This window comes from Dunckerocampus dactyliophorus, chromosome 4 (assembly GCF_027744805.1).
Source record: "Dunckerocampus dactyliophorus isolate RoL2022-P2 chromosome 4, RoL_Ddac_1.1, whole genome shotgun sequence".
NCBI classification, from domain to species: Eukaryota; Metazoa; Chordata; class Actinopteri; order Syngnathiformes; family Syngnathidae; genus Dunckerocampus; species Dunckerocampus dactyliophorus.
The window spans coordinates 16,659,893-16,683,080 of NC_072822.1; the positions used below are offsets into that span (position 1 = coordinate 16,659,893).

The window sequence follows — 23,188 nt, forward strand, 5'->3', positions numbered from 1 at the left end:
AGGCTATGTGTGCTTGAGTACATCTGGACACATGTGAGAACTGTTGCACTGAGACTCATTTGATCAATACGCCACAGTAGCATCACAGTCACTGATCTAGACCACCAGTCCTCCCTCAGTCTTAGGGGCTATCCACACGGGAACCTTTTCAGTTCAAAATGGCAAAGTATTTTATTGTTTCAGCCCTTCATCCACACGGAAACAGCGTTCTGGGTGCCCTGAAACAGTATTTTTTTTAAACGGCTTGAGTGGGAAAATCTGATCACACCGGCTTGTCGTTTCTGTGTAGATAAGCGAAACCGCTGCTTTATAAAAATGATGGCATCACCAACCCGTTGCCGTCACGTGACCAGACGTGAGCTTCGACAACAATCAACATAATATCTGAATATTTCGACTCAACCCAGTCGACATTCTCCTAATATTTTGTTGTTTTAGACTTCAACATGACTCGGAGAAGTAATTCCACTTTGATCTAAGTCTAGACGAGCCTTGGAAAGCAGAAGACGGCGGATTTATGCGCGTTCTTTCTTCTTTGACAGTTTGGTGTGTCACATGGTTCCGTCTGTGTGTCTGTTTACAGCGCCACACGTAGGCGTGCCCTGTGTATTCCATCACTTTCACCTAGTGGTCCATTCCCATCTGGATGCAACTATTTACTAATCTTTTTCAACAGGAATTTTTCTGTGTGGACAGGGCCTTAAATTTTCATCTTCACAAGACGTCTTACGCAGTTGTATGCTCCCAACTTTGTGGGGACGGTTAAATGAGTTTGGTGTGGAAGGACCTGATAGCCCGGACCTCAACACCATCATAAACGGGTCAAAAATTGTCCCACACACACTCCAAGAACAGTAGAAGCAAATGCGTCCGGCTTTCTTATATTTACATATCCTGTTGATGTAATGGGCTGAACTGTAATTCTAATCCTTGTTTTAATCCGTGTTTTAAGTGAAAATTTACAGTTGTGTGAAAAAGCGTTTGCACCTTCCTGTTTTTTTTCATGTTTGTTACACTTAAATGTTTCAGATCATCAAACAAATTTAAATATTAGTCAATGACAACACAACTGAACACAAAATGCAGTTTATAAATCAAACTTTTTATTATTAAGGGAGAAAAAAATGCAAACCTACATGGCTCCGTGTGAAAAAGGGACTGCCCGTCTACACTTGTACTGAGTTGTACCTAATTGTGAGTAACGATGTCTATCCTGTCTATCCATAACCATCCTTGTTAGCAGACGCTGCTTTGGTCCAAGTGTCTGTGCTGATTGATGAGGTGAGATGTGTGTGCTGGAGGTGGGCACTTTTCTGACCCTGAGCGCTCTCACCTCAGGGTCCTGGAGGCTAATGCATGGGTTCCTTTGCAACACCTCCTCTACACTTCTAAAGCAGAGCAGATGCAGACATGGCTGCCTACATGCGCTTGTTTTCAAACACAACTTAAACATAAGGTACCTGCTTAGCTGAACTTCAACTTTTCCTTGGGGATCAATTATGTGACCACACTTCTACTGATCACCTGTAATTACAGTGAAACTTGTCCAGTGTGTGGGCTGTACCTTTTTGTCTGACTGAAAGGAGAGGAGGCAGACTTGCAATTGTAGGGGAAGGAAATGATGAAGTGTGTCCCACACTCGAAGTCAATCACCTAATAAAGAAAAGGTGTTACCATGGGAAACCACAATAAACACTCAAGTTCAGATGCAGGTCTGCAATGAACAGAGCCCTAAGCCTGATGTGGTGTAAGCTATTGACACGTCTGTTTGATACTGTAGTGACGAAGGAGTGGAGTAGGTACGTATACAATATGCATTCATGTCCAGAAGTATTTTGACTGTGACAGGTATGATTTGGCTTCTGTACCCACCACTATGGGTTTGAAATAAAACAACCAACATGTTATTGTAGACTCTCTTTAATTTAAGCGGTTAACAAGAAATATGACATTTACCATTCAGCAATTACAGGCGATTTATGCAAAGCATACCAAAGTCCTTCCCCGGAGATGGTCTTGTTGCCTTCACTTTTGTCTTCAGCAAGTGAAAAGCATGCACTATTGGGTTGAAATCAAGCCACTGTTTCGGCCATTAAAGAATTTTTCAATCTCTTTGCTGTCAAAACGTATTGCAGTCAGATACCAAAAGTGCACAATTTTATAATCATTTCCTTGGTGTAAAAAAACCTTCACAACATCAACAGAGGTCAGGAATATTCTGCAGAAGTTTGGTGTATCGTCAAAAATCTATAATTTTACCATACAGAAAGGTTCTGATAAGGTACAAATGACTGGTGATGTTCATGCACAGAAAATCCAGTTTGGATTTTGCCAGAAAATAACTTAAAAAAAGGATTCCATATTTTGGAATCAACTTGTTTGGACCGATGAAGTTAAGTTCAACTTGAGAAAAGCATGAAGAAGAAGAGGAACAGAAGATGGACGGATGGATTAAATGAAAAGCAACTGAATGACATTTTAAAGGAAGAGAAAATGTAATATTTTTCAGTGCTCAAGTCACTTTTGCTGATCTCAATCCAGCAGAGCACGCTTTCCACTTAAGACAAAATTGAAGCAAGAGCCACAAACAAGAAGCAAGTGAAGGTCGCTGCAAAGCAAAGCACCTCCAATGAGGAAACTCAGACTTTGGTGATCTCCAGAGGCATCACATCTTGAGAGTTTTATTTGAAAGCCGTGCATGAAAGGGCAAATATTTGTCAAACTTCCCAAATGCTTCTGTCCCTAATGGGTCATGAACACATTTGGAGCAATTATTGATAAGCATATTTGAAATGAATGAAGCATAACTTAATTGGACTTTTTTCTCTTTGAACTGACAATACAAAAGTTCCCCTCTTAGCATACAAATGTAATGACTGAGTAGCCACTTTGTTCATCCTGGCTCGGCCTAGTTGGGGGATTTGTGCTCTCTATGATTAGTGTGTGTATGTGGGTGTGTACTCACCGCAGCAGTGCTATTCATTGTGTCAGAGCCTGAGCAGAGACAGAGACAAACACCCACAGCGCCCACTAATGATGCTGCAGCGCTGAGCTCAGCTAATTGACCAGACAGAGATGGATCAGGACCTTTACACTCTGCTGTGTCTGCTAACTGTGACGTGAGTGTTTGGGTGTGAGGGTGTGTGTGTTGGTCCTGCTTTACCCTTTTTCCACTCTCTGTCTCGCTATGTCCAAACTTTCAGGAAAACTATCAATACAAGTTAAGAATTGCAGTATTTTCCTCAATAACATAGTTTCATGCAAGTGCTTGTGTTTGTGCATACTGTTGAATATAAGAACAAAAAAATAAACATGGCAAGGTGGGCTTCGGGGATCAGGTGTGTTAGAGAGCAGCAGGGTGTGAGCTCTCTTCATGCACGGTCGGCAGGGCAAACTGAGCTCTTAGCTTAAATACGTTTAGTGTTTGTGAATTTTAGTTTCACACAAGTGGCTTTAGTGTTTAAAGAACATCTATTTCATCTACACATTGAGGCGTTTTGCAAAAAATGACACAGATAGAACTTGTACGACACATTGTTTCTCTTGCTCTATCTTTTAAGAACTTGTACAACTACTCTCTATTGCTGTTGGCTGCATTTTCATGTGCCACATGTTTTTAATGCATGAGACAAGAAATCAAGTTTTCTTTTGGGCTGACTTTCCAGTGCTGAATGCCACGTTTCTACTGTGCAGAAGTGAAGGCCACACTTACAATTTTGCCATGAACTCATCATAAATGAATGAATGGTAGCACGGAGATAGTAGAGTTACAGTAACCCATTACATTTTGGTGAGATGAAGGCCACAATTTATTCACACAGTTTGAGTTACTATTGCAGCATGGAACTGTCCATGGCCCCAAGCAGAATCATAGTGGTACTGCCCATCTGTTTGTCGCCCTGTATAAACCAGAAAAATAGCCTTCTAACTTAAACTGAGTGACACTAATTAGCGATGGAAAGTTATCTTTTTTGTTTCTTTTAAGAGAGCTCGTTCTTTTAAGAAGAGGCTCTTTTTGGCTCCCCAGATTTTTTTGTTGTTTGAATTGATTTCTTCCCAAAATATGTGTAAAATTAACATCTAATGCAAAAATAGAATTATATTAAATGTTTATTATTTGTATGGCTTTATGTATATGTTCAAGATGGAAGAAAACTAATTATCCATCCATCCATTTTCTATTCTGCTTCTCCTCATTAGGGTCGCGGGGGTATGCTGGAGCCTATCCCAGCTGACTTCGGGCGACAGGCGGGGTACACCTTGGACTGGTCGCCAGCCAATAGCAGGGCACATATAGACAAACAACCATTCACACTCACATTCATACCTATGGACAATTTAGAGTCACCAATTAACCTAACATGCATGTTTTTGGAATGTGGGAGGAAACCGGAGTACCCGGAGAAAACCCACCCACGCACAGGCAGAACATACAAACTCCACACAGAAATGCCCAAGGGAGAATCGAACCCAGGTCTTCCCGATCTCCAGACTGTTACTGTGTTGGCCGACATGCTAACCAAAAACAAGACCATCTCAGTTTGACAAGGTCCAATCTGATTGTGTGTATTATTTGTAAATCTCCAACTATTTATAGTGAAACAACATCAGCAAAACATAACACAACAAAACATAAATTAAAATGTGCAAGACTAAAAGACAGCCTCCAGTTAACAGTTTTTTCTAGTTTTTAGTGAAGATTGGCATTCAGAAATGTAAACTTTGGTTTTCTGCTGCTCATTTTCCTTACCTTTACAGTGTTTAGTCCCGCTCACGACTGCTTTGTGTGTGTAACCCCTTCCTCCCTCTTCTGCCCAGTGCCAGCACATACTGCACCACACATTGTGACCAATCACGAATCTTGCAATAATTTTGCATAAAGTAGTCATCTGGAACTCCTATCCTGATCGGTTAAATGTGCAATTTAACATGCAGACATCATAACGGCATCAGAATTTGTATTTGATGTTAACGAAGCAGTGAGGAATGCAAAGATGCGAAAATACTGCACTGAAGGTCGATCTGATGTGTGCCTTGGCAGGCCTATTAGTAAGTATTTGGCTAAAGGCTTCACTGCTCTGTCTGACCTTCACCCTCCAGTACAGGCATGATGTAAGACAAACACATGCAAGACTTTTTAATAAGCCCACTGAGGTTTGACAAATGAGGCCATAGGAAATACTGTATGTGCTAAAGTCAGTGTGTTGTGTCTGCAACCATAAACGATACAATATACAGTACAGGCTATGATGTGCTCATATTGGATTCACTCTGACCTTCACTCTTTTCCATCTCTTCCTCCTGTGAGGTGATCGCAGCAGCAGGGGAACAGATGATTGAGAGAGTGTTTGCAAACAAATGACAAAGACAACATGTGCAGTAGAGCAGGATAAGACCCACTCGAGCCATTGTCAGCCAATGTTGTCCTGTGGCCCACTGAACTCGCAGCGGGGGTATTTTTCTAATGAATAGGTCTAACTGGCTCACTGATTAGGACCCAGTGCAACATGGGGGCAAGAGGTCAAATATGTTCACACGTTTATTTGACCTCCCTGCGAGGGTGATTAGCCCACTGGGAATTATGCATCAGGGGCTATCTACAGTATTAACTGTGATGACGTTACTCTCGTTGCATCTCACATGATGCCTCAAAGTGGTGCTTGCTTCCTTTTTAAGTCACACAGGAGCTTTATTTCACATTAGTGATAAGAAGACAGTGGGTAATTGTGAAAGAGCAGTGTGTAGGAGATGGTTGTCCTCGGGCCCAATCCGGCTTATAGCTGGCACAATACCCAATGTGTGGGTGAGGGGATTTAGGCTCTACACTCTAGAAGAAGAAGTGCTGTTTGAAGGAGAGTGATAGCGAGACTTCCTAACCAGAGCCCAAATTTGATAATTAAAGCCAGCCTTCTCTTGCGCATAAACACACCACTTTCACTGCTGCAGAATGCCGAGCGCATTAACTGCCTCGACTGCTACAAGGTTTACATTGTTATCTAAACATGGAGGAGGTTTTCCACATTATAGACAATTCCTTATGCTGCTTAAATCCATCTTTACCCATAATCCTCTGTGAAATACCCACAAGCCAAAACACTGAAATCATAAGCAGGTTTTGAGGAAGAGGAATTATTGGCGCAGTCTCAGTGTACCACAAACCATATTCTCTGTGTACTTTTCATACCACCATCACCCACTTTTTTATATAATCATTCAAGACTGGTTTCCTGTCTTAAGTTCCCAAATATTTATTTTTCTTTGGGACAGTCAGCCCTCATTTCTGTCTTCTGACTGGAGATACCGTACTGTGAAATAAGACAGCATTAAGGTAATGAACATAACCTTTGCCCTGCTCCAACTCATAGCTGCAGGTGCTGGAACACGTTTTTAGTATAGATGGCTGCTGGTCACAGAATGGAAGGAAATGCTTCCTGGTGCCTAATGAGGTGCTCAGCTTGAGCGCTTGTTTGGAAGCAGGAGCACCTGGGCTGAGCAGATCCAGACAAAGGAGTCCAGCAGTACCTCAAAGCCCGCTGAAAACATCCAGAACTCAGAGACACAAACTCCCACACTTCATAAAATGAAGGCAGCACAGAATGCAAGCTCATTCTCTTTGCACAAGCAAACTATTGTTTACACACTCGCTCTCCCATGGCTTCCCGATGTTCTACTGCACAAGTAACAATGCGAAAGGAAAACTTGGCAAAGATGCAGGGCGTGCACTGTTGTCTCTTTCAGAAGTGGCACAGACAAAAAACTGGCAGTGTTGACACATCATGTGAAGTGGGTGATCTGTAGTTCATCGCAGCTAGAAGTGAAAAACTCACTCACTTCCCTTTCCAAACCAAACTTTTATTGACTATTTTGAGGTTGAATCAGTGGACTTCACGCCCAAACATCACTGGACCCTGCATGGTCAAAGCAGGTGAGCAGGGTGTGAAAAGGGTTACCATGGAAATATAAGGATGTGGAATATTAACACATAAAATTAAAGAACGACAAAGACGTAAGTAATTTAAAGGTCATTCGCGTTGCAGATGGGCCTCACACATTTCACTTTTTACCGTTTGTAATTTTCACACGAGTGTAAAAAGGCGTTCATGGTAAAAACAGCAAAACGTCACAATGACTTGGTCATGCTGGACAAAAGCATTGGGAGTCTACCTTTTTGAATGTGAATCTGATGACCTTAACCAAACTCCCGGTGTATATTCTTCTATTAACAGCCTTCATTGAAACTGGTCCCGCATGCGTGTTGCAACAAAAAAAAGCTACAAAAAGCCAAAGAAAAAACCAGTGTGCACCAAGTGCAGAGTTACTCACTTGGTGCTGACTGAAATGAGCTCACATGAGGCGAGCTGAGGTCGTGCGCTCCAGCTTGTTATTGTAGTTTTGCAAGAAAGTGTAATCAGTACTTTGGATTACTGCGACTGACTGGCGACCAGACTAGGGTGTACCCTGCCTCTCACCCAAAATCAGCTGGAATAGGCTCCAGCATACCCCAGCGACCCTAGAGGGCAAGCAGCATAGAGCATGGATGGATGGATCAGTTCTTGTTGATTGAGACAAACCTCCAAATTGCCTGTGAATATTTTCATTCATTCAGGTCATTGTATCGTCAGGGCATTAAATCAATCATTATTGGACTGTTCAGGTTGTCTTAGAAGACATTTTGCCTCCCTTCTGAGTAGGCTTCATCAGTTCATGCTCAAAGTCTAGGTGGGACACACACTAGTCAGACTAGATAGGACAGCGCTAGTCTGAGAACTTGGTGCAAGATCCAGTGTGCTTATCCTCTAAAGGAAGAGGCATATTCAAACAGGAGTGGTTTCACTTTTTAGTGATACAATACAGTAGCCCGCAAACGATGGTCATTTGGGTGGTATCACCTTTGTTAACATTGCATTCCAATGAAATGATGATCACGGATCCACCTAAAACCAAAATGGCTGTGCCTTGTTTATTTGTTAGAGGCTACATGATTGAATCTTTCAGGAAGGGTTGAAAGGACAGCATTGTATGTGGGAGAAAGGTGGTGTCGCAGACCTCCCCCTCTGTTCAGAGATGACTTCTCAACCTTAGCGTAGACGGCCTCTCTCACTCCTCTTTCCAAGCATCTGTCTTCTCTGTTCGGAATATGTACATTTTTGTCCTCAAAGGAGTGCCCGTTCTCTTTGAGGTGCAGGGGGACCGCAGAGTCTTGACCTGAAGCGTTAGCCCGTCTGTGTTGTGACATGCACCTGCTCAATTGGTTTCCTCAATGTAAAAATTGGTGCATCCTCACTGCACTGGCCAGCATACACCATATTGTTTTTCTGGGTTTGGGGTGTCCTGTATATGGGGTGTACCAACCTCTGTCGTAAAAGGTTTGAAATCCAGTTACGATCAATTCAATGCCCTAAGAAAACCTCCAAATTGGACTACATTATGACTTTAAATGACAGGAAGTGATATCTTTCTCTCTGTTTGTCTTGCAGGGAAGCAGCAGGTGGCTCAGGAGGCAATAAGAAAGCCGTCCACACTGCGTCGCCCGCCTGCACGCACAGGAGACCCCCTTTCGAGTAAGAACTACCATTTGTTACTACAGTACTTATAGTAGGCATCAAAATATACTTTGATGTAAGCCTCCTGTGGATGTAAACAACGTTCTGTTTTCCAGACTGTCTGAACTGCAGTCGAATCACAGCAATGAATGACAGGCTGAGTTCACTGGAGGCTAAGGTTTGTGCACTCGTGCCACCACCAATACTAAAATACTACCGAGTGACAATCTATTTCATCACATGCATTGTTTCATGGCTTCCATCTCCAGGTTCAAGGACTCACTGCTTTGCCGTCCATAACGCAACGCTACCCTCTGTCTAAGGGAGGAGTTGCACCAGAGGCCGCCTTATTGATGGGAACCTCTCCTGCTCAGGGGGCTCCCGGTGAGCAGGGACCTGCTGGTGAGTGTAGCACGCAATCAGCTATGAATAGTTATGAATGTTAATTAATTACTATTTGGATTAGGTACAGTCCAGACTTTTAACATTTGTCAAATTTAAAGCTCTTTTTCTATCCTGTCTACCTCCTCACTTATGCACTTATTACATATCCTATTTCCTCCTCTGCACATACACTCATTTCCTCTCGTCTGAGAGTCATTTGAGGTACATACTCACAGAGCTTTGTGGCTGTATGCAAGGCCAAGACTTCACCTCTGCTTTCCTGGAATTGAGCCCGGCACTCACTGCTCACTGCTGCAAAAAAAAGTTGAAATCACAACTGCATTATTGCCTGGTTAAAAGCGAAATGTGACACATTTACTTTACAAGTCACTGGAGTTATTTGGATCATAATTCACAAAATCGACAAAGCTGCTTGTTTATAACAGTTCACTGTGCTCTAGCCCAGTTGAGAAAAATTAGTTGTTGAGCTGACATAATAGCTTAACGAGAATAGTATTCTGTAGAGTGCAGTCCTCTAGCAAGGCCAGACAATCTTGAACATGTACGTATGACTTGTTTAATGTACACATCATGAAGTGCAAGGCCATACTGTTCCACTCCAGCTTCATTTGCTGGATCTGGTTGGTCTTGCACCACTCTACCGCAATTCTTTCTCCTCACACTTGCAAATCATGCTGTTTCGTGGTTGAATAGGACTATTATTAGCCCAAAAATATGAATATTTAAGCAAACTGTACATATTTTTGCCTAAATTAAGAATTTTCAAGCATAAAAATTGCTAAATGAAGTCAAATAAAAATATAAGCCATTAAGAAAACATCAAATTGAATGTTGTCCCTAGTTACTTAGCGCCATCTCCATAAACCATATAAGCATGGTCCTTCACATAGGTGTTCTGCATTGCACATTACACAGGAGTAATCAATATTAACCCAACTAAAGTTGTGTACATCCTCCCATTGCAGGTCCTCAGGGTGAAAAGGGGAGAGATGGTATTCCAGGCAGAGATGGTAAAATATTCTCATAGTTGATGTTAAGTCAAATAATTCAGTTAAATATTTAGTGATGACTATCTTCTCCTATCAGGGAAACCGGGATCTCGAGGGTTGCCAGGTCCCAGTGGGCCTCGGGGTGAAGCGGGGGTAAGGGGCCCAAGTGGAGCTCCTGGATCAAAGGGAACCCCAGGACCTGCAGGTAAAACGGGATCTTACAGAGCATACATACCAGTTCTCGTAAAGGTCTGTGTCTCTTTTAGAGTGTATTTCTTGCTTTTCCACTTCTTGATTGCCTCACTGTTAACCAAACACTTGTGGAAACAACAAGACTAAGCCATGATATCCGGCTTTGGAGTGTTTGTCTTTCACTTAAACCATGCGGTCAACTTAAAAAGATACTTCAGCTGCAACCAGCAGAACATCCCAAGCACTCTGCTTTCTAACTTGCTGAATGGGGTTGTTTATTTTAATTGAATGTTTTGAGTAATGCTTTTTTAGTGGACAGCAAAAGTCTATAAAAGTATACTCCTAAAGTCAACAAAACTCCCAGCACGTGCTGCTGCTGCTCATGGCCACCAATCACAGCATAAACAGAGGAATAAACCTGCCCGATGTATTCAGACCTCGAATAAATCAACTGTAGGAAAAAGTACATCCGCAGGCAGCTGTGACTTGAATGATAATAAAGCAAATAGTGGTGCGTGTGTGTGTCATAACATCTGCTCATGACACACGCTGTTATTTCTCTGCTCTGGATCATGAAGGCCTCTAAAATGCCATATGACCTGTGTTCTGAACCTGCTGCTGGGTAACGACCAGACATTGAACAATAAAAACCCCTATTCTCTGTGGAGCGCCATGTGAATTCAACCTTAAATGAATATGAGCTATACATACACAAATCTCAGGTTCTTATGATTTCCATGTGGCTATTGTGTTATTGTTTTTCTTTCTCCGTTACTTCATAGCCACCTAAAACCAGTGCTACATGTTGTATCCATGGCTGCACTGTGCTCATTGCGCTGATTTGTATCCTGTTTAAGGAGAAAGATAAACATAAGACTGGCGTGTGTCCAGTGTAATGCACAGACACTTATCTCTTAAGGCAGTGGTCATGGGAAATTTGGGGGTAAAATGACCTTGAGTGTCATTTCAGATCATGGTAATAAATGCAGATATGGTTGTACATATTTTTTGACATAGTGTCTGTTCCAGGTAAGCATTATTTTCCACAATATGACACATAGACTGGTCATTTGAACCCTTGTTACACATTGAAGCCCCCCCTCCCCTTGCTCCCAAAGCAGCCAAAACACAGCTGCTTAGGCTGCAACTTTAAGTGAAAATGACCTAGATGGGTGTCAAATCAGGGTTATAATACCACTACCTTGCAAAGTAATATTTCTCAGACTGTGCCTGTCAGTTGTAGTCACTGTGGTGCCACAAGCAGGGAGAAAGGTGCTGAGTCTTGGCCGTGACAAAGAGCCAGAACTGGTGTTTTACTGGTTCACGTTACCTCTTAAGTCCAAACATTGAGGTCAGATGTTGTTATGGTACTGCCTTGTTTCCAACTACAGGAGTGGGGTACACTTCCTCTGACTGGCCCATATGGAGCTCCTATAATCACTCTACCTGTACATGCCATCATGTTGAAGTTTAATATGAACCAGTGCCTGTAACACGTTTATTGAAAAGATTAATTGTGCTTATTTGACTTTCATTACGGACCTTCCTCATCTTAATTACAGATAAACAAAGCCAGTCGGGTTAAACTATGATTCACAGTCTTTCTAACTGGATTTACCTAAAAACACACACACCACTGCAAGACATTGGCACAATCATGCACCATCCACAGCTTCATCATTGGCCCTTCCGGCTCCTTCTGTGGTGTTTTTAAATGAAAGATTGATGAGGGACAAAGCACGTATACGGGGATAAACATGAGCAAGGCTGCAGTAATGGTCAAAAGTTCTGACATTGACTCATTTTAAAAGACCAAATCTTCTATTGTGTACTGAATATTGTGTACTGAATTTTTGACGTTTGCATGGCTGCTTGTTGCAGAACCTGTACGGCACAAACCCGAGTTAAACAATTTTACCTACACAAGTCATGGTCACCGAATGCTAGGCATGTTGGGCCACAGAGCTGAACTGCCCAAAACACACAAATTGCCCCAAATGTGTTTATACACAACACTTTTGTCATTTAATCTGTACTTTGTATTAAATATAAAATACTCTATGTACTCTAAGTTTTTCTGCAATATTTCCATCTGCTTAATCTGATAGAGTACTGCCCTATTTGCCTATATTGCAAAATGACCACCTCTTCTGTGTTGTATGGCATACCAAATATATATTTCTTTTAAAAAAAAACAAAGGTTATTCTGTCCTTTGTCCTGTCAGGCCCCCGTGGTCCCCCAGGGCTTCCAGGAGAGAGAGGTCTACCAGGTCCCCCAGGCCCACCTGCTCCTGCTAGTGCCCGCATCCCAGAACCAGACAGTAAGACCCTAACAGACACCTAAACACTCTCCTGATGAGATAACTTCTATGTCAACACTATTACAGTGAAAGCTACAAAGTCAAACACAGTCTGATGGTTGACTTCCAAGTGGTTCTAATTTCAAAACAGCTTTCCCACAGGAAATCATATAAAGTGAATTACTTAATTCTAAGATCAAACTGCCACCATTCTAAAACGTTTTCAGTAATGTTTTAACATTCCTACCTGCCATGCAAGTGTAAAAATATGTTACTGGCAACTATTGTGTTACATACAGCATGCTCTACATCATGGGTGTCCAAATTACGGCTTGGGGGCCATTTGGAGCTTGTTTTCTATTTCTATCATATTTGAAAAATCATTTTTTTTCATTATTAATGATATCGTCCCACGTTACTTTGTGGTTCAAATTTCCCAGCTTCACTCTATCACGGTTTTTCAAAAATATATTAATTAATAAATCACTTAATTAATTAATTAATAATTCCTTGTTTCCTGGTTGAATACGGCCTATTATTATTAAAAAAATATGCATATGGAAGCAAATTTGACATATTTGTTGCCTAAATTATGCATTTTAAAGAATAAACATGACTACATGAACTAAAACACAAATCTATGGCATTCAGAAAACACTGTGAATGATTCTACACTGGTCACTAGGTGTCAGTAATGTTACTGTAATGTTCGGTGAGACACACAAACGCCAAACAGGCTTTTATTTTAGGTTTGAATTACATCACAACAGGCACAATAACCCCCAATAAAACATGGGTTACTACTGCTGCAGTAGCCCACGCCAAGCTAAAACTCAACTCTGAACCCCCCCAAGTCACTTCCTGTCTGTACACCAATCAGCTCCCGAAGGGAATCCTTTTATAGCAACACGCATGAGCGACAGATGGTCATAAACAGGTTTGCTATGCTCCAAGTATGAAAATATTCCATTTATAAATAAGGAATTCTACTTTGCAGAAATGTACTTACTATGGTCGGGTCTGTAGCCAATTCACCGTGATAAACAAGGGATTACTGTATAGCTATTACACTTACTTGCTTTGGCACACAAACACAAAGCTAAGACATTGATGTTTTGTGTCAGATAGCTCAGCAAAACTTTGCGAAATGTAGATTACAAAATGTAATAATATGTCTCTCCACTGGGGCTAATTGGAATTTTCCTCCACAGTATCAAAGTGGCCCCCTGACTACGTTCATTTTTCTGTATGTGACCCACGGTGGGGGGAAAAAATTGGACACCTCTGTTCTACATATACCGTACAATATCATAAATAAATAACTTGAGGATGCCAGGTGCATTACAGTATGGTCCTCAGACACCATGCATTTCTAGTTTATTCATTTGAATGTGCTGCCAGGGGCTTTACTTTGTTACAGTATTTTTCATTTTCGGTTCATTTTCGGAGTAGTTCTATCTGCAGTTTTCGGTTACCTTCTCACTTTTCTTCTTTGCAATTCCTGGTACCCCTCTACAGTGGCATCAAAAAATACAGAAAAGGAAGCAGAATACAGTAAGTGCCCTGCGATTGGCTGGCGACCAGTCCAGGGTGTACCCCGCCTCTCGCCCGAAGGCAGCTGGGATAGGCTCCAGCATACCAGCATACATAGAAAATGGATGGATGGAAAAAGAAGAAAAGGCAGAACACACTTAGTTGAACCTTTAAGGGGGGAGCCACACGGAAACGTTTTCAAGTTTCTTATCGTTTCAGCCACATCCACACGGGAACGGCATTCTGGGTGACCTGAAACGGTATTTTTTTGAAAAATACCTGCTGCTCACCGTTTTGGTATGAGCTAGCAAATCTGCCACAATTTAAAAACGATGACGTCACCACACCGTCACGAGACCAGAAGTGATGACAAGCCAACATAATATCTGAATATTCAACATTCTCCCGGTATTTTCTTATTTCTTATTTTCCCAAATTGACGCACATGTAATTCCACTTTGTCGTAAGTGTAGACGAGCTTTGGAAAGCAGAAGACGATGGACTTGTGCGCACGTTCTTTCTTCTTCTATGGTTTGGTGTGTCATGGTGTTCCGTCTGCTTATCTGTTCACAGCGGAACACGTAGGTGTCCCTTGTGCATTACATCGTTTTCACTCCGTTATCCGTTCCCGTCTGGATGCAACTATTTACTAATCCGACGCAGTGTGGATGCAGCTTTTTTTCAACCCCACACATGAAGATGGCTGGAATTTGAAAAATTGTATCACTTATGGCTTCAACTCTGGAGCTTCCAAAGAAATGTGACTTGACCATCAATCCTTCATTTTTATGGACATGTGATAGACCACATTATCGTCTGGACAAATCAACATAAGGTGTGCCACGATGTGCATGAAACACCTCTCAGAGAGGGTAAAGGATGCTTTATATTGATGTTCTCCTTTCGTAGCCTCACCCAGAAAGTTGAAGGTGACAGTAGAAGCTAAGCAAAAGGAACCGACAGGATTTAAGTGCTACTTGGTCCATGTTTGCCTCCCAGCCAAGTAGAACAGAATCAAAGGGGGTGAAGTAGAAGGCAGAGATGGTGTGAGACACAGACTTTACATGCTGTGATGAGAACCTGTCCACCTCTGATGTCATTCAACAGCTTCCAGATGTAGGCTGCTCACTCCTCTAAATGTCAATGCATCCGCACATTATATTTGTTGATTCTCTGGTTTAAAAACAAAAGTAAAGCACAGATTTGTCAGCATGAGCTTCCTGTGTAGGTGTTAAGGTTGGCACGATGATTCCCAAGACTGGGAGCCATTTCTTTCACATCAAAGCAACAGCAGGGAATGGCAGGAGGATGGGAGGCTGGTGGGGTGGTTCTGTGCTGACCTTTCTTGGGAAAACACTGGTTTATTTGGCTAGTACATATATGCACTATGAGGTTTAAACATCCCTCTTTTGGACCACTGGTGCATGAGACTTGCATCTGGAAGACTGGGGTGAAGTAGTTTAAAAATCACATTTTTATGTCAGTGCTGCAGATCCCAGCGAGTAAATTAAGAACGGATGTGAAGAGAAACAAAGTGACAACCGGCTTGGTTTGGACATCTAACTCAATTGGAGATGTGCCATGATTTTTCAGCTGGATGATGTTTCCTCGCATCACTCTCCTTCATCTTCTCTCTTTACCCCCTGAAGTCCAATGTTTGACCCGGGTGTTTCATGTCAAGAACACACACACACTTCCTCTCACTCACACGTTCACTGTTTCTTTTCTTTTCTGTGTGGACTCGTCCTGCCAGTGTTGTTATACAAACCCTGTCACTTTTTCAATGAATCGTGGATGAACTGCTAGCGCTGCTCTTGGACACGTTATCATTATTTATTGGCCTGTTCAAATCACGAGGTGAGCTTTGATTGTTGGAACACCCTCATGAAGTTTATAAAAGAATGATGCCTCACAAACGCGGCTGCAGTCATAATTAGCCCACCCGAAAGATTCCAAACTAACTGCTGCAATAGATTATAGCTTTGCAAGATGCCATATCTATAAAATATTAAACTGACACCATCCAGCAAACATTATTACACACGTTTAAAGATGAATGCAATGTATAACCACAGATGAAGACTGAAATGCCTGCAGCAAAACAGAAGCGGAGTTTTTAGCGACACAGCGACGTCGTGTGGTTCAAAGAGGTATTGCATTTGCATCCCACCATTATATCAAGTTTATAGTCCGGTAGGCCAAAAGTGACTCAAATTTTTTGTTTTATTTACTTTGCTGCTAAAGCTTTATGAATTGGTGTATTTTCATGTTTCTACAAAGTAAATAATAATCAAAACTTTTATTGTAAAATAATAAGAATTAAAGTCAAAATGTACAATGTTGGCCTTTTGTTCTTCAGAGCTTCCACAATTTGCTCAGGCATTCCAAAGGTTTCTGGTGTGCAGAAAAATAAAAACAGCTCCGACAACATTTTAAAAGCAGTGTGAATCACAAACATGGGATACTCCCATAACGTGTGTCACAACTAATGTACTAAATATAGATGGTAGCAGCTTGTGTTTCTTTCATTTTATTTTCAGATCGGGGAAAAGACCTATTCTTCACCAACACTTTCCATGATTCAAGACCAGGGCCTCAGGGACCCCCTGGGCCAATAGGTGGGTGCCTGTATTTACATTGTAGGATTTGAACTGGCCATTAATGGATGTTACTTTTTCAAATATATGCAATATACATGCGCTAAAAGCAATGGTTCTTAACTGCTTTGGCTGCAGGACCCACCATCACCCCTTTATGACAAGCAACAAATGTTCTTCAACTCAAATTTTTTCATATATATTTAATGAAAAGACTTCTGTTTGAATTTGAGGTAGTGCAAAATAAAACAGCGTGCCATCACAATGCAAGTTTAATGACCATTTCAGGAACAATAAGCTTTATGCACAAACTCAAAGTTATTTTTACAAAAAAGTGTCTGCAAAGGTTTGCAAAATCCCATTTATGCACGACCAATTAGCATTAGCGATTTTACGTGGGGGAAATATGACAATTAAATACGTAACTAAGATGTACGTTCAACTTAAATGGCTGATATATAGTAAGCATAAATACTTACAGTCAACATGATCCAGGCCTGGCATATTCAACATTTTAAAGGAAAACTGCACTTTTTGGGGAATTTTGCCCATCATCCACAATGTGAGACATGAACACATATGTCTTTCTCTTTTCTGTGCATTCGAAAGATATAAAAACAGATAAAAAGAGTCGCTTTTACTGCACATAATGGGATCCATCTATGCCGCCTACAAAGACCACTGTTAAAACACCTTCAAAAACCTCCAACAAGCGTTTATGGTTTTATATACATGCTGTGGCCATGTAGTAACAGGTACATTCATGATGACATGTAATACTTACAGTATTTTGTGTGTTTTGTTCATTACCGGAACTTTCTTTCTTACCGCATTGAGTTCACATAGAAGCATAGAAACGAACACCTACACCTCGCGTTAACTTAACAAACTCAAAAAATAAAAACACTTGTGGTGAAGCTCGTTGCTAGCCAGCTAGTAGCTAGCCAGTGTGTTTGGGCTAAGTGTCAATACGCCAGTAACGTAGTTCGATGGGCGTAACAATGTTAATAATAGTAATAACAATGTCGCTGTAGCTTGGTTAATATGCACGTCACATTATATGTAAATGGAGCGTTGGTGCCGTTTTTTGGAGACTTTTTCAGACGACCTTATAGGCGGCGTAAGTAAGTCCCATACGTGCAGCAATGAGCTGTCTCTTTTTGTCTGGTTTTATATATTTCGAACGCACAGAAAAGAGAAAGACATACAGTATGTGTTCATGTCCCACAAAAGGATTGTGGATGATGGGCACAATTTCAAAACAGGTGCAGTTTTCCTTTAATGGCAGTAGACCGTGTGGGTCTTCTATGACAGTGGCTTTCAAATAGCACGACAGAGCACTGCCACCACCTATACCTGTAGGAGTATTAATATATGACACCCTACTGCATAAAAAATTCCCTTCAGAATAAAAGCGCAAGCTTAAGACCCCCGACCGACTGAAAACGGGTCCGGGTGGTGACCCACCAGTTGAGAACCACTGCGCTAAAGTATCGAGTACTTGCCTGCCACCTCGTCCCTGAACATCAATATGCTCAACACTAACATGAATTCTTTTACCTCCTGTGCAGGTCCCCCGGGCCCAAAAGGCCCAGTAGGACCTCCTGGCCCATCAGGACAGAACGTGAGTGTAGAAGTTTTAGAAAAGAGCTTTTTGGTTATTTTACATCACTCTTCTTGACAGGGTAAACCCGGTACCCCTGGAACACCAGGTGCTGTGGGGCCGAAGGGAGAGCGTGGAGAGAGAGTGAGTACTAGTCGGGAGTTTATGTATTTGTTCATCCCTCAACTTTAAGCAAAACTGTGCCGTACGATTTCAATTCAGGGGCCTTCAGGTTACCAAGGCGAGAGGGGCTTCAGAGGAGAGCCGGTAAGCCCACCCTAACATGAACCGCTGTTTTGATGATTATGTGACTCACATAATACGACAACTTCACTGTTTTTACGTCACACGCTGTTGTACTGTCTCCTAACAGGGGGCACCAGGTCCCAAAGGAGAGCCTGGAGAGAAAGGCTTACCGGTGAGGAAATAGTCAAATTGGTGGTAGTGGTGAACCAAAAAGGAACTATTTTAAGCCGGGGTAGGCCTGTCACGATAACAAATTATTGCCGATGAACGATATAATTGTCAACATTATTTTGAGACCATTTTTTTTGCTTTTTTTTTTTCTCAAGAGCACTCTCAGTGTCTTTTAACAAAAATTGCAATCACTCACAATATCTCTGATTTTGAATCAGTGTCACTTTCGTTATTGTCTGAATATTGACCAAAAAAACCCTGAGAAATAACTCGGAAATACTCTGAAATTCACACTGTGTGCCAATGCAGACATCAGCTCATTTGCATATACGCTTTCTTGACTCACGTTTAACGGCGGAATACGCTGTTTACCTTTAATGAGGTGTAACGTTTTGTCCGAGTTTGGTCAAAGTGCATGTGTTGGATGCAGCGAAATGCGTTTGGTGCACATTGATGTGTTATACTTCGGGAAACACAGCAACTGAAACATAAGTACCACCGTTTTGTATTATTTATTGAATTGTTTTTGTCACAAACTTATTTATGTCACAAAATGGCGACGGGCTGAAAATGACATCAGAGCATCATCATCATCATCAAGAAAGTAGCACACGACACACAGAAGTGCACACAGAGTGCTGCTGCTGTGTGTGCACTTGCTAGCAGCCCCGCCTCTCCCCACTGGGACAAAGAGACTGAGTGACAGCAGGGTTCACTCACATCGTTCGTTGTGCTGTAGACGCCCAGGTGTTGAGACAGATGAACAGCGTGAACCCTCTTGTCATCCAGCCTGTTTGGGAGGGAACGAGAGGAGGAAAACAAACATGTCAATATATCGAGGCCGGCAAAATGATTGAGTTTGTTTTTATTTATCGTGAGGTTAACTGATTTATTGATTATCGTGACAGGCCTAAGCAGGGGTGTCCAATGTGCGGCCCAGGGGCCATTTCTGGCTTGCAGCTGTTTTTTTATTGGCCCACAGCACATACTAAAAATACAATTTAACAAGAAAACAAAAAAAAAAAACAAGAGCAAAAATTAAAAAATGAGCAGTAATTTTACGAGAATAAAGACAAAATACAGTGTTTCCTTGTTTATCGCGGGGGATAGCTTCCCAAAATAGCCTGCAATAAGTGAAATCTGTAAAGTAGCCAACTTTATTTTTTTTTACAATTATTATATGTTTTAAGGCTGTAAAACCGCTCACCAAACACTTTATAGACTTTTCTCAGGCAGGCAATAACATTTTCTCACATTTCTCTCTAGTTTAAACACTCTCAAAAGGTTCAAACCTTTATTTGAATTTTAATGATCAAACTACAGGTCGGACACAAGAAATGATTAAGTCATTCACGCATATTTCACTCGTTTGACCGTGCCTTTTCGTCCTGGCACTGTTCGGTTTTTGTATCCTTGTGAAAACACATTGCTGCAGTACTCCTACTGTTGCAGTCCTCCTCCTTCAAACCAAAGATTAATTTACAAGCTAACAAGCAAGCTAGCGATGACACAGAAGACACGGCAGGGCGGCACGAAGGAGATTGATTGACAGTGGTCTACAGCCAATCAGGACGCAGAAAACAATGGGCAGTGCAGACAGACGAGAGAGGGAAGAGAGACAGAGAGAGACAGAGAGAGAGAGAGACACTCATCTTCCCACAATGCAATTCTTCTTAAAGGGCCAGGCTAAGCCCGTAACAGGTTCATACGCTTTCAGTAAAAAAAATTAACCACTACAAAAATTCCGCAAAAGTTGATCTGCGATAGAGAGACAGAACACTGTATCCCCAAAAAAGCTGTAATTGAATGAAAAAAAAGTCATAATTTCATCAGAATAATGTAGTAATATTAAGAAAAATAACTTCATTTTAATAGCATAAAATGGAAATATTAAAGAAAAAAGACATTGTTTTTCCAAGCGTAATATTATGAGAAGCAAAACAATGAATAAAGTTGTAATTTTTGGAAAATTAGGTTGGAGAAAAGTCAAAATATTATGGAAATTAAGTCATAATTACAAGAAGAAAATTTACAAGAAGAAAGTTGAAATAGTTGGAAAATTAAAAAAAAAAATAACGGCTGAAATGGGAAAAAAGCTGTAATTTCACAAGAATAAAGTCAAAATATTAAGAGAAAAAGTTGTAACCTAACAAGAAAAAATTTTGCAATTCTACGAGAATAATCTTTTCAGAATAATCTTAATTACAATTACATTGAATTGAAATATTAAAGAACATTTCTTATTTTTATTTTTATTATTTTATATATGTATATATTATTTTATTATTTTTTTAAAGTCATAATATTATGAGAAACAAACAAAACAAAATAAAGTTGGCATTTTTGGACAATTATGTTGGGGGAAAAGTTATAATATTATGGTAATATTATTATATAAATATTATAAGAATAAAGTCCAAAAATTACAAAAAGAAAATTGACCAAGATTATTTAAGAAGACAGTTAAAATATCTGGAAAATTTCCAAAGACCAACAGCAAACATGGAAAAAAAGAGCAAACACTGCTTTTTCACCGGTATCACAAAGCTGAGACGTAGTCTTGAAATATATAAAGCTTCTTAGCATATCTGCATGTGTTGGTTTACAAAATATCAAAGTGGTTCTTGCATCCGTTCGTTTTTCAGTATGTGGCCCTCAGGGAGAAAGGTTTGGACAACCCTGGTTTTAAGATTCATTTGTTAAGCGTTATGCTTCTTCTGTCTGTCTAATCCTTCCTTTTCTTTGACCTCTTTTTCATTTTACAAGAGCAATCTAAATGTAAGATACTTTCATTTATGCCATCCTCAGTTCAGGACACGTGTAGTGAAGTTCTATGTATTCTTGTCCTCTCATGTCTTCTCACCTGCCATGTATTTTTGTACATGTGATTCCAGCTGGTCAACTGTAATGAGTTTGTGTGTGACAGCCTCCCGTCTTAATGTGTTTTTGTGTTGTTGGTCCTCGGGGTGCGCTCTAGACTGCTGCCGCCCGTCACGACACTGTCTCTTGACCCTGAAGCTGTCTGACTCCCTCTGCAAGCTATGGCTACCTTTCACAGTCACTTTGACAGCGTCTGACTTTGGCATATATGTCAAAATAGCATCAGGGACAATCCTGTGTAGCAACACAAAGACTTGAGAGGAGAAGGCTGAACCATTGAAATGGCTAAATTGATCTTCTCTTGAGATGAAATTATGTCAGTGAAAAAAATGCCTGAGATGCATATGCCAAATGACTCCATTTACGTGTCAGTGGTGGGTTCTTTTGGGTTTAGAGGTGTTGTACTCTGATGTGAGTGGAGTGGATACAGCTACCCTCTTTCATCCCCTCTTGCAACATCGCATGCCATCTTACTTTTGCCCAAAAAAAAATTCTGGATGTCCACATTAACGAGTACATAACAAAGCTGAAATAAGACAAGGTTGACCAATATTTATGCAGTTTTTGTTCTTACAACATGTAAATATCCAAAATGAAACCTTGTCTTTTTTCTGCGAACATAAAAAACGTTGCTTATGTTCTTGTGTTACTAATCAGCAGCCTCGCCTTTGCATGTCTTCTTTTTGTGATGGTGAGTTGTGGTCTTTTAGGTTTTAAAGCAACTACTCACAGTGATATTGCCGTACCTTTAACCCCCCCCCCCCCCCCCCCCCCCCCAAAAAAAAAAAAAGTGGCTAACATTTAAGTGTACACTCATTGGACACTTTATTAGGTACCCCTTCACATACTTATAAGATCCCATGTAAGAAGAGATCAGGGAGGTATTAATTAGGGCTGTCAAAAATAACACGTTGAGCGTGGTTACACAATTTTTTAATTAATTACAATGAACATTTTCACATAATTAACACATGCCCATAATGGTAAACCACGCCTCTCTGTCATGACAGCAGACGGAGGCAGAGTGGAGCATCCTCACAGAGTCTGACGCTCTTATAACTTTATTTTGACCTGAGCACACTCCACCATCATATTCTCATCATCCAGGTCATCGTATTCTCAGGTCATTGAATCGATCGGAACTGGACTGTTGAGGTTCTCTTAGAAGACGTTTTCGCCTCTCTCGCCCTGAGAACACCACGTACGTACGGTAGCTCCAATTTGCAAACACGTCTCTCCTTCCAACCTCAAAGTGCATTCATCCACACTGAACTCCGAACATCCCAGCAACATCTTTATTTGCAAATTAACAGAATGACAAAGAACAGTTTGTTCAAAGTACAATTTGCTGCTTTTAATTGTGCTCGGAAATCCCAGAAACTATTTTCAAAACGTGATTTTTTTAAAAACTTTTTATGTGGTATCTTTGAAAACAATCCCTCATTGCTGATAGTAACATGGTTAAGTGGGATTCAAATGTTCTGCTACTATTAAAGTGACAAGTCTTAGGCAGATATATTTTCAGACGTGGTATATTTTAGGTTGATTTAAATTTCCAGTTCATTTGGAGCTGTCAATACATACAAATACATACAGTATAATCGTGTCCTGTCATTGGTCTTTCCATGATTAAAGTACAGTAAAAATGGGCATATTTCACAAATAGTTGCAAATGGTAATTAATCACAATTAATTCATTTGAAAACTGACATCATTTGACAACCCTCGT

General features: G+C 40.9%; 1 protein-coding gene across 10 annotated transcripts in view; it reads left to right on the plus strand.

Annotated features, from left to right (window-relative positions):
• The window catches only part of emid1 (EMI domain containing 1), a 74,819-nt gene that overhangs the window by 44,810 nt on the left and 6,821 nt on the right, over positions 1–23,188 (plus strand). For 5 of the 10 annotated variants that reach the window (XR_008569953.1, XM_054772543.1, XM_054772544.1 and 2 more), the window contains exons 4-14: positions 8,478–8,561; positions 8,660–8,721; positions 8,813–8,945; positions 9,914–9,958; positions 10,035–10,142; positions 12,355–12,450; positions 16,503–16,580; positions 18,131–18,183; positions 18,244–18,306; positions 18,356–18,429; positions 18,536–18,580. Coding sequence is in view for 8 of the 10 variants with exons in the window: in XM_054772543.1 (XP_054628518.1) it covers positions 8,478–8,561; positions 8,660–8,721; positions 8,813–8,945; positions 9,914–9,958; positions 10,035–10,142; positions 12,355–12,450; positions 16,503–16,580; positions 18,131–18,183; positions 18,244–18,306; positions 18,356–18,429; positions 18,536–18,580 (841 nt within the window). In the remaining 2 variants the exon portion in view is untranslated. The remainder of the gene's footprint in view (positions 1–8,477; positions 8,562–8,659; positions 8,722–8,812; positions 8,946–9,913; positions 9,959–10,034; positions 10,143–12,354; positions 12,451–16,502; positions 16,581–18,130; positions 18,184–18,243; positions 18,307–18,355; positions 18,430–18,535; positions 18,581–23,188) is intronic. The other 5 variants (XR_008569952.1, XM_054772540.1, XM_054772541.1 and 2 more) reach the window with 1 other exon arrangement.